The 15,971-nt window shown below is 20.1% G+C and overlaps 1 pseudogene across 1 annotated transcript; it reads left to right on the forward strand.

Moving 5' to 3' along the window:
- Positions 1-7,750: 7,750 nt before the first annotated feature.
- PRELSG_0024000 lies at positions 7,751-11,740 on the forward strand (annotated as a pseudogene). Its single transcript has 2 exons — positions 7,751-9,049; positions 9,173-11,740. Coding segments are annotated over exons 1-2 (3,867 nt in total).
- The last annotated feature ends 4,231 nt before the right edge of the window (positions 11,741-15,971 follow it).

Genomic DNA, 15,971 nt, shown 5'->3' on the forward strand with positions numbered 1-15,971 from the left:
AGATGTATGTATATATATATAAATAAACAAACAAAAAAAAAAATAACTTTATTTTTTTTTTTTTTTTATATATATATAGGACTAGCGTCAGTGCATGGCTAACTTGTACGTATACAACTAGCAACTAGCTTAGCATGCTACAAAAGGTTAATAATACCTTTTATTAATCACTTTGCTAGAGTATTAAACAAACAAATTAATAAAGAGCATGTATAACTAAGTATACGTTTATATATATATATATATATATTAGTTTATATATATATATACTTGTTTTTATTATATATATAATGGTTTCTTATAATGCATAATATTTAATCTGAGTTAAATTTTACTGCATCTTTTAATAAACCTATTAATTGTTATAAATGAATTTTTAATTACAAGAATTAGTGTCTTCTTTTAATTAAAAAACATACAAACAATTTATAACAATTAATAAAGTCAAAACTTTAATTTACTCAATTTTATTTCGAAATATACAATGATTATAACAAAATTATTATAAGTTTTATCTTCAATTTTTATGAATTAAAAATTAAAATTATATTTATATTTATTATTTCTTAAAATTTCCCCCAAAAAAAAAAAAATAAACAAACAAAAAAAATATATATATATTTTTTTTTTCATTAGTGTCAGTACATATTAGTTTGTACATACACATACAATAAACTAGCTTAGTGTACTACAAAAATTATAATATCTTTTGTAAATCAGTCAGTGCATGGGTAACTTGTATATACACGAACAGTAACCTAGTATAGTGTACTGAAAAAGGTTAATAATAGCTTATATTAGCCAGATGCATAATAGTTAATTTGAATTAAATTTTACTTCATCTCTTTAATAGGCATATTAAACTGTTATAAAGAGTTTTTATTTACAAAGAATTAGTTTATTCTTTTAATTAAAAATATATATACAATTTATAGCAATTAACAAAAGTAAAAACTCTAATTTATTCAAGGTTATTTCAAAAACATACATTGAATACAACATAAATATTATACCTTTTCATTAATTAAATTTTTCATGTAACAAAAATTAATTCTTTTTTTAATTCGAACAAACATCAACCCCAAAAAAAAATAATTTTATTTTATTTTATTTTATTTTTTTTTTTTTTAAACTAGCGTTAGTGCATGGCTAATTTGTACTTACACGACTAGTAAACTAACTTAATGTACTATAAAAGGTTAATAACTTCTTTTATTAACCAACTGGTTAATAAAGGGGATACTTTTTTCTATATTATTAAAATAGTATTGAGATATGTGAGAAAAAAAAAGACATAAATAAGCACAGTATTTCAAAGGAGAGATGAATTATTTTTTTAAAATAGTCTTACTCAGATAAATCTATATATTTTATCTTTAATCTTTTTTCTGAATAACAATTTAATTTTTTCTTTCAGAGAAAAAGAAAGGGAACATTTTTATTATCTCCGAGAGATTGATTAATTTAAATAAAAAATTAATAATTTATATAATCCTTTATTAATTAGATACTAAATGACTTAGCTAGAATATTGAATAAACAAAATAATAAGGAGAATGTGGAGAAGTCTCTTTTGATTTTTTTTATTATCAATATATGTTTAAGTAAAAATGTTTTTTAAGTCAATAATATTAAAATATAATTGAATATAATATGTTCAAACATATAAGAATTTAAATATTAATATAAGCAAAAACTTTTGGTTTTTCATTAAAAATTCTCAAATTAATTTTATTTGTTTTAAAAATTAATTTGATTTAACAACAAAAATTATTCAATTCAAAAATATACAATTATTTTCATTCAAAATTATTTCTTTTTCATCAAATAAATAATTTTTTAAATAAACAAGAAAAAATGAGATATTAAAAAATTAAAAAGAAAGACTATAAAAATAACTTTTTTTTTTCATTTAGCTGGAGAATATGCATGGCTAACTTAGTATTTTCCTCATAAGTAATTGAGTATTATTTCATAAAAAATTAATAATATTTTTTATTAACCACGTATATACCCAAAATATGGAATTATGTAAAAAAAAAAATTTTTTTATGTATGTGATTTATTATCTTAATACGTTTAATGACTTTGATAGTGTATTGAATAAACACATTAATAAAGATTATACATAATGATCTCTACTTAATTTTTATATTATAATATTAATTATTATAAGATATTAACAACTATTTACAAATTATACTAAATTTCATTAATTATTTGCCATTTTATCAATAAATTTCCATATTCACCTATTTTAGAAGATATCAAGCAGCAATATTATATAAATAAATTTTTATTTGTATACGCAAAACACGAGGAAAGATACATACTGAAAAGAAAAAGAAAAAAAATTTATATGTTTTTTCTATGATGCTGACTATAATAAGAAAAAAAAAATAAAAATGTACAAAAATATTTTTATTACTTCTTAGCAAAAAATTATTTTTTTTAATTTCTTTTTTTGGATAATATAATGAGGAATTTAACTTTTGATCTTGATGCTTGTTATTTAATGTGTATTAAAATGCAAGTTGCATTATACGATAATAACAATGTATTGTATAAGTTGTAAATAACTAAGTTTATATTAAGTTTAATTTATAAATAGAAAATAATATTTTATAATAAATAATATTATAATATAAAAATTAAATAGAAGTCACCCAACATTCTCTTTATTGATGTCCTTGCTCAATATACTTACAAAGTCATTGAACGAGTAAGATAATAAATCATCTCTATATATATATCTATTATACTGTAAGCACTTCTATTTATTTTTTTATGAATTTTATGCTTTTGCTTATTTGGATTTTGTTCTTTTTTTTATATAAATTATTCTAAACGTTTATACTTTTTTATTTTTATTAATTTCCTGTTTTTTAACTTTTTTTTTTAAACATTTATAGTATTATAATAAAAAAAATAAATAATTTAGTAATATTCTTCTAGATATAGAAATTTTTTTTTTAAATTATTATTTAAATTAAGGGCAATTCTTTTTTATGTATTACATACACTAGATAAACAAATATTTTATAAAAAAAAGAAAAAACAAGGAACTATGTACAATTGTATATTTTTATATTAAAAATAACACATGTTCAAACTAATATTTCAGAAATAAAAAAAATAAATATCTAATAGTACTAAAAAAATTTTTTTTTACACTTAAATTATAGCTTATTATTTATCTTTTTACTATACGAAAATTTGTATTTCTATTAAAAATAATTATTATTTATATATATACTGGAATGCTCATTTTCATTATAAATGTGGTTGATAAAAGCTATTATTACCCTTTATAAAATAAGCATAGCTATATATATATAGAATTGGAGTTAGTACTAGGCTAAGTGCAATAAAACATATACTGAACAGAGTTATTGGTTAAAAAAATTTGTTATTAATCTTTTGTAGTACACTAAGCTAGTTTACTACTTATGTACGTACAAGTTATCCATGCACTGACGCTAGTTAATAATAAAAAAAAAAAAAAATAAAATTATTTTTTTTGTTTGTTTATTTTTATTTATATACATCTTTGTAATTAAAAAAAAAATATTAAATATATTTTTTTTTGTTGTCGAAATTTTTTTTTATGTTATGTTTTTAATTTTTGTGTTTTAAAAATTAAAATAAGAAATGTTAACTTATTAAAACTTAAGAGATAAAAGAAATGTTTATGTATTATTCAATGTATATTTTAAAATAACATTGAATATAATAAAATTTTGACTTTATTAATTATTATAGTTTGTATATTTTTAATTAAAGGAATAAGTAATTCTTTGTAAATAAAAACTCATTTATAATAATTAAAAAACTAATATATATATATATAAACGTATATTTAGTTATACAATGCTTTTTATTAATTTGTTTGTTTAATACTCTAGCAAAGTCATTAAACGGGCAATTAATAAATCAGTTATATAATTATCATAATGTTTCAAGCAAATTAAAATTAAAAAATTCAGAAAAGATGAATTACTTTAAAATTTTCAAATATCTCAAATTGAAAATAACCTTTTTTTAATTTTTTTCTTTAATCTGCTTTTACATAATTATTTTATAGTTTTTATAAAAATATTTATTATAAATTTTATATAAATATACATTCAGTAGGTAATAATATGCATAGTAAAAATTTTAAATAACAAAAGTAGCAAGTATCGAAGAGAAGAAATACTTCTGAAAGTAAATTAAAATATTTGTATGTGCAGTGAAATATTAAAAGGGAATATATTTTATTAAATGTAGTATTTTCTTTTTATGTAAGATTTTTATTAAGTATTATGTATATTTTATTTGTGAATATTTATGCATTTAGATATTTAAACATTTAAGTAATGGTCAGTAAATAAATTCATTGCCCTTATGGTTAATAAAAGCTATTATTAACCTTTTTCAGTACAATATGCTAGGGTACTGTACGTGTATATGCAAGTCACCCATGCACTGACTGATTAACAAAAGATATTATAATTTTTGTAGTACACTAAGCTAGTTTATTGTATGTGTATGTGCAAACTAATATGTACTGACACTAATAAAAATAAAAAAAATTATTTTTTTTTTTTGGTGTGATAAAATTTTCAAGAAATAAAGATATATTTATCTTATATAAAAATAAAAGATAAAACTCATATTGTTTTTATTATGATCAATGCATATTTCGAAATAACATTGAATAAATTAATAAACTTATTAAAAGATGAAATAATATTTAACTCAATTAAATATTATGTATCATAAAAATTATATATATATATATATATATATATATATATATATATATATATATATATATATATATATATATATATAAATTAATATATATATATAAACGTATATTTAGTTATACATGCTCTTTATTAATTTGTTTGTTTAATACTCTAGCAAAGTCATTAAACGACCAATTAATAAATCACCTTAATTAACATGTAGTTTTAATAATTCTCTTGATAAAATTTATTTTATGTGTGCTTTATTAATTGAATAGTACTAACCAATTAGACAAATTTTTAAATTTTGTCTTATCTAGTATACATTACATTCAATGTTTAAGGTATTAGAATAGTGACCAACTTAATGTGTTTAATAGAATTTTTTTTTTAGACACATCTCGGTTACAAAAAAAAAAAAATTTTTATTATGTCTTTTTATTTTTATTTATTTGTTTTGAAGGAATTTTTTTTATTTTTTTTTTTTGGGACAATAAAAATTTTTTTTTTATGGAGAAACATTGAAAAAGAAAAGGATAGCAGGTGGATTGCTTTTATTTTTATTTAACTTTTATAGACTTTTATTTTTCTTAAAGTGATTTAATTAATTTTGTATTATAAAAATAGAGTCTTTAATACAAAATTATAAAGGAATCCTAAAGTTTGCTCTTCATTAACTTGGATATTCATTACTTTTATCTAAGTCTTTGAATATCCAATTAATAAAAAAAGTGACTTTAAATTAAACTTGCATATAATAGAAGTAATAAAAACCAATTACAATAGTATATTCATTTATACTTTTTATAAATTTGCTTATTTGTTACTCTAGAAAAGTCTTTGAACAAGCAATTAATAAATAAAAATGCACTTATCACCCACATTTTTTTATTTCCTTTTTTATTTTTGATAATTAGTAGTATAAAATGTAATATCGACTATTATTTTTAACAATATATCTTATTGCTATTTAAATATTTTCTTTAAATTTCTTTTATTTAATTTTTTCAATTGAATTATTTTATTTAAAATTAATTTTCTAATATTTCTTTTTTTTTTCTAGCAATTAAATAAAATATAAAAGTAAAAATAGATCAAAATAAGTTAAAGGAAAAAAAAAACAATTAAAAAATATATATATATAAAAAGAAATATTTTATGTAACTTCAAATTTTTAAGTATTTAAAATAAACAAAATAATAATGGTTATTAACCATATATAGAATATTTATTTCTTTCTTTTTCTTTTATATGATTAGTAAATAATTTTAATTAAAAAAGTATAGAAAAAAAAATTAAAAGAACAACAAAAAAAAGGAATAGCATTCAAATAATATAAGATAAAATAAGAAAAAACCCCAAAACTATAAATTAAACAGAAATCTAATAGAAGTGAATCAATTAAATAAAAATTTTAAATATATCATTAGAAAATTAATTATAATGAGCAGTAATATTTATATGAAACTAAAATATCATTATTTATTTATTTTTTTTTTTTTTTTTGCTAAAATGTATATAATCGCTTATGAAAAGTAATAAAGTATTTAAAATATAATATCATACTCTAAATTAAATATTTTTTGTATTTTAAAAAAAAATATATAAATTATTATTTTATCATTTCTTTTTTGTAAATTAAGTGGTATTAATTTTTATTTTTTAAAAATAGAAATAAGTCAAATGTAAAAAAATAAATAAATTTCAATTTTTTATGCGATTCATTTTGCTATATATCTTAATAAAAAATTATAACTACGGAAAAAAGAAGCATCTTAAAGGTATTTTTTCTTTTTTTTGAGCTTAATTAGAATAATATTTGTACTTTTTCTATGTTCTACTGCTAGTGCATAGCATGCAACTATATTTTTATTTTTTTATTCAAAATAAAAGATTTCTCTCTTTTCTTCTTTTTTTAATTTTATTAATTTATCCTTATTTTAAAAATATTTCATATTTCAAAGTATAATATATTCAGTGCTTTCTAATTTATGCATATATAAAATTTTATTAATATTTAAAAAAACATATTTTATGATTTAAGAATTTCAATATTCTAAATATGAAAAATTTATCACAAAATTATAACAAAAAATAGAGAGAAGATAATACAATATCGAAACAAAAATTAGAGAAATATTTATTGAAATAAAGTAATGAAAATAAAATAATAATTAATAAAATAAATAATTATTAAATAATTAAAAAAAAAAAAATTCATTATAAATTATACAATTTTTTTTACAATACTTCTTTTTTTTAAAATTAAACTTAAAATTATATATTTAAATTATAAATTTTTAATTCCTTATATATCATTATAAATGACAAATTAAACTTACTAAATTGTAATAATTTAATTTAATATTTAATTACATGTGAATAAAATAGAAAATAAGAAAAAAATTTTAGATTTTCATAAAAATCATGATTTATATATTTTTATTAAAAGCAGTTTACTCAATAGTGTAAGGTAACAAAAAAAAATTAATTTGCATTTGTATATGATAATTTTCTAAAATGATTTTTTTTCCTTACTATTTTGTTAATTTATACCTTATATGACGTGCAATTATTTAAATTATTATTTAATTTTTTTTCTAAAAAATATTAATTTTTCCTAAATATAACTGCACTATTGTAAATTACTCTGAAAATAAATTATATACAACTTTTTATTATGAAATATTTACATTTCGAAAATATAACAACTTAATATAAAATCTATTGGTATAATTAGTGATCCTATAGTATCTAATAAAGAAATTAATAAAATTACAAATTTATCTAACTTAAATGTGAAAATTAAAAATAATTCTATATAAAAATAAAAATAAATAATTTTACATTTTTGACTAATATTATCATTTTTATTCATATAATTTTAATGCTATAGTATTCTCTTAACGTAAGATAAAACTCAAATTTGAAAGATTTTATGAATACATATATTTATTCTATTAAATCATTTATTTAAATTTAATAAAATACACATACATAATTACAATAAGGATTGAATGAATACTGAAAAAAAATTCAGGAAAAGAAAAACTAGAAATGTTTCAACGTATGGGTTTCATTATGACAATTGGAAGAAAAATATTACTAGTGTGATTGATTATAAAATTTATGACTTTGAGATAGAAGGAGACCTGAAAAAAAAAAGAAGAATTTGCAGAGAATTCAATGACTACATAGATGACGAAAAAGAAGAGTTTATAAAAAAAAAATGTAAGTCATTAAATGTTGAAGGAGAGTCTGCATACAAATGCAACGATGCATGGGGTGAAGTGGAACGATATATAATTGACAAAATAAAAGTGAAGTCCGATCCTAAATGTAATAGAAATCCTAGTATTTATCCAAAAGAAAAAAGAGATAAAAGGAGGGAGATAATAAGTTTCTGTGAAGATAGGGATACGCGTTTTGAAGACATGAAAAAGAAGAACAAAAGTGATGAATGTTTAAATTATAATCAATGGATAGATCAATTTAAGAGTAACTTTATTAATACAAAACCATGGAGTATAAGTGATAGCAATGGAAGTGATGAAGCTTTTACAATTTCTAACAATTGTACGTTGATCAATATGGAGATGTTTTCAAATGAGGATTGTAGTATATATAATTTGAAATCCAAACCAACTTCAAGTATATTATCAAGTCAACAAGGCTCAGATACTCATTTGGTATCTTTACAAGAAACATCTAGTAGCAATGAAACGACAGTTAAAAGTAATTCACATACTACTATCCTCAAACCTACAACATTTGCAGCCCCACGCACGGTTGCAAAGAATCCTGCACCCCTACTTTTAAGTGTATCTAAACCTATACCTTCATTTTCACAAGATACTTCACCTATATCTACAAATATAACTGAACAGAAAAATGCATCAACTCCTACAAATGTATTTATACCCACATCAGCATCTGCATCTGCAACTACACAGAAAACTCCGATTATGCTTCCACATATAAATATATCTATAAATGAATCACAAGCATCTTCTACAAGAACAAATAATGTTTCTTCAAATAATGCTACAAATCATTTTAGTATAACAAACAATAGTGCTATTATTCCTTTAAATTGCACAAATAATAATGCGTTAAATGGCACATGTAATATTTCACATTCTTTGTCTTCATCTACTCAAAATTCAGATTATAAAGATATACCCCCAAATAATTTGGTCACAATTAAGCCTACAGGAATTACGCCCGATATTACAACTACGCCTTTTATTATTCCTCTTTCAATTGGATTTGGATCATTTCTTGGAATTCTGATCCTTTTGATCTTTTTATATAAAGTAAGACAAAATTATCATAGAATTTGCGAATATTCCTATATTGATTTTATTTATTTTAGTTAAAGTATAACTACAATAAAAAAATATATTTTATTAATTTTAAATTTTTTATTAATATAACAGTGTACTCCCATTGGATCATGGCTTGGTAACCGAAGATCAAAGAAAAAAAAAAAAAAATTAAAAAAAAAAAAAAAAGTACAAATGAATAGTGAATTAAGATCTCTAGGATTTCTCGATGAAAAATCAGAGAGTAATGTGAAAAAAATTGGAACAAATAATAAGGAAAATAATTTTATATGTGAAGTTAGATTAGAGAATGAAATTAGTGCAAATGAAAGATATGGCGAAGAAGAATCTCAAAAAGATGAAAATAAAAAAAATAGGAAAAGAAAAGAAAAAAAAGAAGAACATAATGAAAGATATATAGAAACAAAGAGAAATATTTTAGGCACAAAGGAGATGTGGAAATGGAAGACTGTAATTGAAATACATATGACAGTATTAGAAGAGTGTCAAAAAGAGGAGTGGGAATTGAATAGAGGAGAATTTCTAAGCATTTGTCTAGAAGAATTCAAAGAAGATATGCATCCGAATGTAATTAACAGTAATATGATAGTGGAAACAGATCAAGAAAAAATTACTAATATTTTTTTGAAAGAAAGGCCTCTATGGAAAATATGGACGGAGTGGAATGATAAGTTGATAGAGAAATGGAAAAAGGAACCATGGTTTAAAAATTTGAAAAAAGAATGGAAAAAAGAGATAAATAAATCTATAGAATTAATAGAAAAAGAAGAGATGATAGAAGGTGCAAAAAAGGGAACAATTAACCTTATGCTAGAGAGACAAAAAATAATATGGAAGAAGTGGATACAAAAGCAAAATAAGTTACATACTTTTGATGAAGAAGAATTGTTAAGACAATTGTTACTAAAATATGCAGAAGAAGAAGAAATGAAAAAAAATATAAAAACAGTAGATAAAGAAAAAATAAAAATGGAGATAGAGAGGAGAGATAAAGAAGTTAAGGGTTCAAAAAAAAATAAATTCATATCGAGATTAAGAATAGAGATACATATGATGGTATTAGACGAGTGCAAAAGAGAGGAGTGGATATTGAACAAAAAAGAATTTCTGAAAACATGCATAGGAGAATTAAAATTACATGATAATTCAAATGAAAAAGAACTTTTAGAAGTGGAAGAAGAGATAATGAAAAACATTATATTAGAAAAAAAAAAAGACGAATTAGAGAAAATGAAAGAAGAAAAACATTTTATTGAATTGAAGCAAGAATGGGAGAATAAGGAAAAGAAATATATGAGCGAGTTGAATAAAGAAAACCTACTGGATGATAATGAAGAAAGAATTGAAAATCCCATGTTACAAAAACAAAAGATTATATGGAAGAAACATTGGGAAGAGATACATAGGAAGTTAGAGAGCGAAAATAAGGAAGAGTGTTTTATAAAGTTGATGGATGAATTAAAGAAAAGAGAAGTGAATATAAAAGAAATAGATAAAATTAATGTAGCACAAAAAAATATAAAAGAAGATGAAATTGAGAAGGAAAAAAAAAGAGAGGAATCACATGGAAAAGATGAAAAAGTAGGAAAAAAAAAAGAAAAAAAGATAAAACATATGGAAGGACAGGTGGAAAAAGCAGAGAAAAAGAGTTATATGACATTAAGAAAAAAGTTGAAGTGGAAAACTATGATAGAAATACAAATGCTAATAATAGAGGACTGTAAACAGGAGGAATGGGAATTAAACAGAGAAGAATTTTTAGAAATTTGCTTGAATGAGTGGTTAAAAGATAAGGGATCAATTGAAAATGTAATAGAAAAAGAATCCATAACAAAAGAAGAAGAAAATAGTAACATTGCATTAGAAAAACAAAGAATATTATCAGAGAAATGGATAGAAAGACAAAGAAGAACGTTGGAAATGTGGGAAGAGGAAGAATGGTTTAAAAATTTGAAGAAATAATGGAAAAAGGAAAAAAATGTATATATAAAAGCAATGGACAAAGCAGAAGTCATTGATGGATCATGTGAGATAGAAAGAAAAAAAGAATTATGGAAACAATAGATCAAGAAACAAAGAAAAGTGTTTATGAGATATGACAAGGAGATGTGGTTTAATAAATTGTTAGAGAAATATGAGAAGGAAGAAGATCGACATATAATAAAAGAAAACGAAGAAAACATAGAAGAAAAAAAAAAAAATTCAGATAAGAAGAAAGGAGAAGAAGTAATAATAAAAGAAGTAGATAAGAAAACAAAGAAAAGTTTAATATCTCATATGTGCATAGAGATACACATGGCAGTATTAGATCAGTGTAAGAAAGAAGAATTGGAGTATACGAGAAATGATTTTCTTAAGTCGTATATGGAACAAAATAAAGAAAATGAGAGATCATATGAGCATGAAATGGAAAATAAAGAAGTGGATCAAGTAAAAAAAGAGAGAGAAATGAATTTAATTATAGAAAAGAAGATAAAACAATGGGAATGTTGGAAAAAAGAAGATTGGTATCAAGAATTGAAGTTAGATTGGGAAAGGGAAAAGAAACATATGATAAAAACAGCGGATAGAATAAAAGAAGAAAAAATAGATCCCATGTTAGAAGCGCAAATAGTTCAGAAAAAGTGGCAAGAAAAACAAAGAAATATTTTAAAGAAATAGAATAAACAAAATAAACATGAAAGTTCTATGAAAAAGAACAAAGATAAAGAAAAAATAAAAGACGAAAATGAAGATGATTTAAAAGAATAGGATATTACGATATTATAAATCCTAGTACTGTGTATATTATGTATTGGTGTATTTCTAACCATAAAAAAATATACAAAATACACAAAAATAAATAAACAAATTAAAGAGAAATGCATACAAGTAAATCAGTGGTAAATAAGATATTGGTTAATAAAGGATATTATTAAACTTTTATATATTAATAATTATTCATACAAAAAATTGAGAGTTAGATATACATTATCTATTTTTAAAAAGAAAAAAAAATATATTATCATTTTTTTTTTTTTTGTCAAATAGAATTGATTTTTAAACAATAAAAATTGTATTGAAAAATTTTATTATAAAAAAAAAAATGATTTTGTTTCTATTAGTATTCAATTTTTACATATTTTTGAAATTGTATTAATAACTATAATTTAATTTTACTTGTTTCCTTTAATTAAAATAATTTTATATAATCAATAATTTTATGAAGATTTGAATTTTTAATAAAAATGAAGGTATATTTTTATAAAAGTAAATAAATACCTTTAATAAAAGTGATGAATATCCAAGTTAATAAAGAGAAAATTTCAGGATTCTTATTTATAGTTTTGTATTAAAGTTTCTATATAATACAAAATTAATAGAATTACTTTTTAAAGCTAAAGTCTATAATAAGTTAAATAAAAAATTAATTGACGCAATCCACTTATCCTTTTTCCATTCATTCATCTCTCATAAAAGTTCTCTCCAAAAAAAAACTCCTTTTAAAAAAATATACTAAAAAAATAAAAAAGACATTAATATAATTGTAACCGAGATGTGTCTTAAAAGGAAAAATTTTATTAGGCACACCAACTTGGTTATAATGATACTTCTTTAGATACTGCATTCAATGAACTCCTAGGTAAGACAAAATAAAATTTGTTTTTATTAGTTGGTTAATGATATTCAATCAAATCACACACATGCATAAATTTTTTTATTAAGAATAAACTTAAAACTGAACATTAATTAAGGGAAATGAATTTATTTACTAATCTCTAGTCAGAGAAGGTTAATAAAAGCTATTATTAACCTTTTTCAGTACACTATGCTAGGTTATTGTATGTGTATGTACAAATAGCCATGCACTAACTGGTTAACAAAAGATATTATAATTTTTGTAGTACACTAAGCTAGATTACTGTATGTGTATGTACAAACTAGTATGCATTGACACTAATAAAAAAAAAAAAAAAATTAATTATTTTTTTTTGGACGTTTGTTTGTTTGTTTGTTTTTGAATAAAAGAAAGAATAAGTTTTTATTTATAAAAACTTAAGGTATAAAATTTATAATGTTTTTGTTATAATCAATGTATATTTCGAAATAACATTGAATAAATTAAGTTTTTGACTTTATTAATGGTTATAAATTGTTTATATGTTTTTAATTAAAAAAAAATAAGTAATTCCTTGTAATTAAAAACTCATTTATAACAATTAATAGGTTTATTAAAAAATGCAGTAACATTTAATTCAGATTAAATATTATGCATCATAAGAAAACTATATATATATATGTATATATATAAACGCATACTTAGTTATACATGTTCTTTATTAATTTGCTTGTTTAATACTCTAGCAAAGTCATTAAACGTCCAATTAATAAATCAAGGAAACACAAATCAACCATGTACTGATGCTATTTAAAAAAAAAAATATTTTTTTTTATTATTTTTTTTTTGGTTATAGCATTTTGAATTGAAGAGAAAATTAATATTTCTTTTAATAAATAAAAAAAGTATATTGCTTTTGTTATGTTAGTTTATATATTTTGAAATAACAGTGAATAATTTAGAATTTAATTTTGTTATTTGTTATAAATTATTTGTGTACGTTTCTATATTAAAAGAATATATTTATTCTTTGTAAATAAGTATACATTTGTCAATGTAAATATATGTCTATTAAGCGATATATAGAATTACTCGGTTCAAGCTATATGTTATATATGTGATTTATTAAATTGCCTCTTCTATGGTTTTGTAAGAGTATTAAACAAACAAATTAATAAAGAGCATGTACAACTAAATATATGGATTTTAAGTATATATGTACTTATTTTTACTATTTATAGTAATATTTATAATATTGGTTAATAAAATTTGTTATTAACCTTTTGTAGTACACTAAGCTAGTTTACTACTTGTGTACGTACAAGTTAGCCATGCAATGACGCTAGTTAAAAAAAAAAAAAAAATAAAATTATTTTTTTTTGTTTGCTTAATTAAAAATATATATATCTTTGTAAAAAAAAAAAGAAATATAAATTAATATTTTTTTTTGAGTGGTATTTAATTCTTTTTTGTTGTTGTTATGTTTTTGACTTTTGTGTTTTAAAAATTAAAAAGAATTAATGTTTACTCATTAAAACTTAAGAGATAAAAGAATTATGTTTATGTATTATTTAATGTATATTTTGAAATAACATTGAATAAAATAAAGTTTTGACTTTATTAAATGTTTTAGTTTGTCTGTATGTTTTTAATTAAAAGAATAAGTAATTCTTTGTAAATAAAAACTCATTTATAGCAATTAGTAAGTCTATTAAAAGAAACAGTAAAATTTAACTCAAATTAAATAGTGTGCATCATAAGGAAACTATATATATATATATAATAAAAACGAATATATATATATAAAAACGTATAATTTAAACGGGCAATTAATAAATCAAATATATAACATTTAATTTGTATTAAGAAATTTTGTATTGCTTAACATATTTTACTTTTACGGGGTTTTACGGGAGTATTTTTATTTACAAAGAATAAATATATTCTTTTAATTAAAAACATACACAAAATTTATAATAAATAACATAAATTAAACTCTAAGTTATTCAATGTTATTTTAAGATACTGGTTAATAAAAAAATGTTATTAACCTTTTACAATATAAAATTAGCTTACTATTTAGAAAAATAGAAGTTAGCCATGCATTGACACTAGTTGTAAAAAAAAAAAATATATATATAGCTATATTTTTTTTTTTGTATGTTTTTATTTTACACATCTTTGTATTTAAAAAAAAAATAATAATTTTATTTCTTTTTTTTTTGGGAAGCTGTTGACGTTTATGAATTGAAAGATTATTAATTTTTAATTAAAAGATAAAAATTAATGTATAAAAAAGTATAATGTTTATATTGTATTCGATTTATGTATCTTGAAATAATATTGAATAACTTAAAGTTTAATTAAGTTATAACAAATAACTTAATTTTGTGCTTGTGTTTTTAATTAAAAGAATATGCTTATTCTTTGTAAATAAGAATGCATTGGTAAAAATAAAATAAATATATTAATTAGTAGAGAATTTCTTAATTCAAATTAAATGTTATATATTATAAATATTACCATATGTAATAAAAATAGGTATATATATTATAAATCTGTATATTTAGTTATATATGCTCTGTATTAATTTATTTGTTTAATACCCTAGCAAAGTCATTAAAAGGTCAATTAATAAATCAGATACATAAATCAAATATAACATAAACATTATACTTTTTTATACATTAATTTTTATTTTTTAATTAAAAATTTATAATCTTCTAACTTAATAACGTCAGTAACTTTCCAAAAAAAAAAAATTAAAATTAATTTTTTTTTTTAAAGTTACAAAGATGTATATACTTAAAAAAAAAAAAAGTATAGCTATTTATATATATATATTTTTATATATAACTAGTGTCAGTGTATGACTGACTTCTATTTTTAGAACTGATAAGATAATTTTATGCTACAAAAGGTTAATATATTTTTTTATTAACCAATATTATAAATATTACCATATTGATTTATTAATTGCCCGCTCAAAGACTTTGCTAGAGTATTGAACAAATAGATTAATAAAGAGCATGTATAACTAAACATACGTTTTTATGTACATATATACTTATTTTTATTATATATATGCTGGTATTTTATAAGGCATAATATCTATATTATTGGTTAATAAAAGGTATTATTAACCTTTTGTAGCATGCTAAGCTAGTTGCTAGTTGTATACGTACAAGTTAGCCATGCACTGACGCTAGTCCTATATATATATAAAAAAAAAAAAAAAAAATAAAGTTATTTTTTTTTTGTTTGTTTATTTATATATATATACATCTTTGTAAT

This window comes from Plasmodium relictum (genome assembly GCF_900005765.1).
Source record: "Plasmodium relictum strain SGS1 genome assembly, contig: PRELSG_00_v1_315, whole genome shotgun sequence".
NCBI classification, from domain to species: Eukaryota; Apicomplexa; class Aconoidasida; order Haemosporida; family Plasmodiidae; genus Plasmodium; species Plasmodium relictum.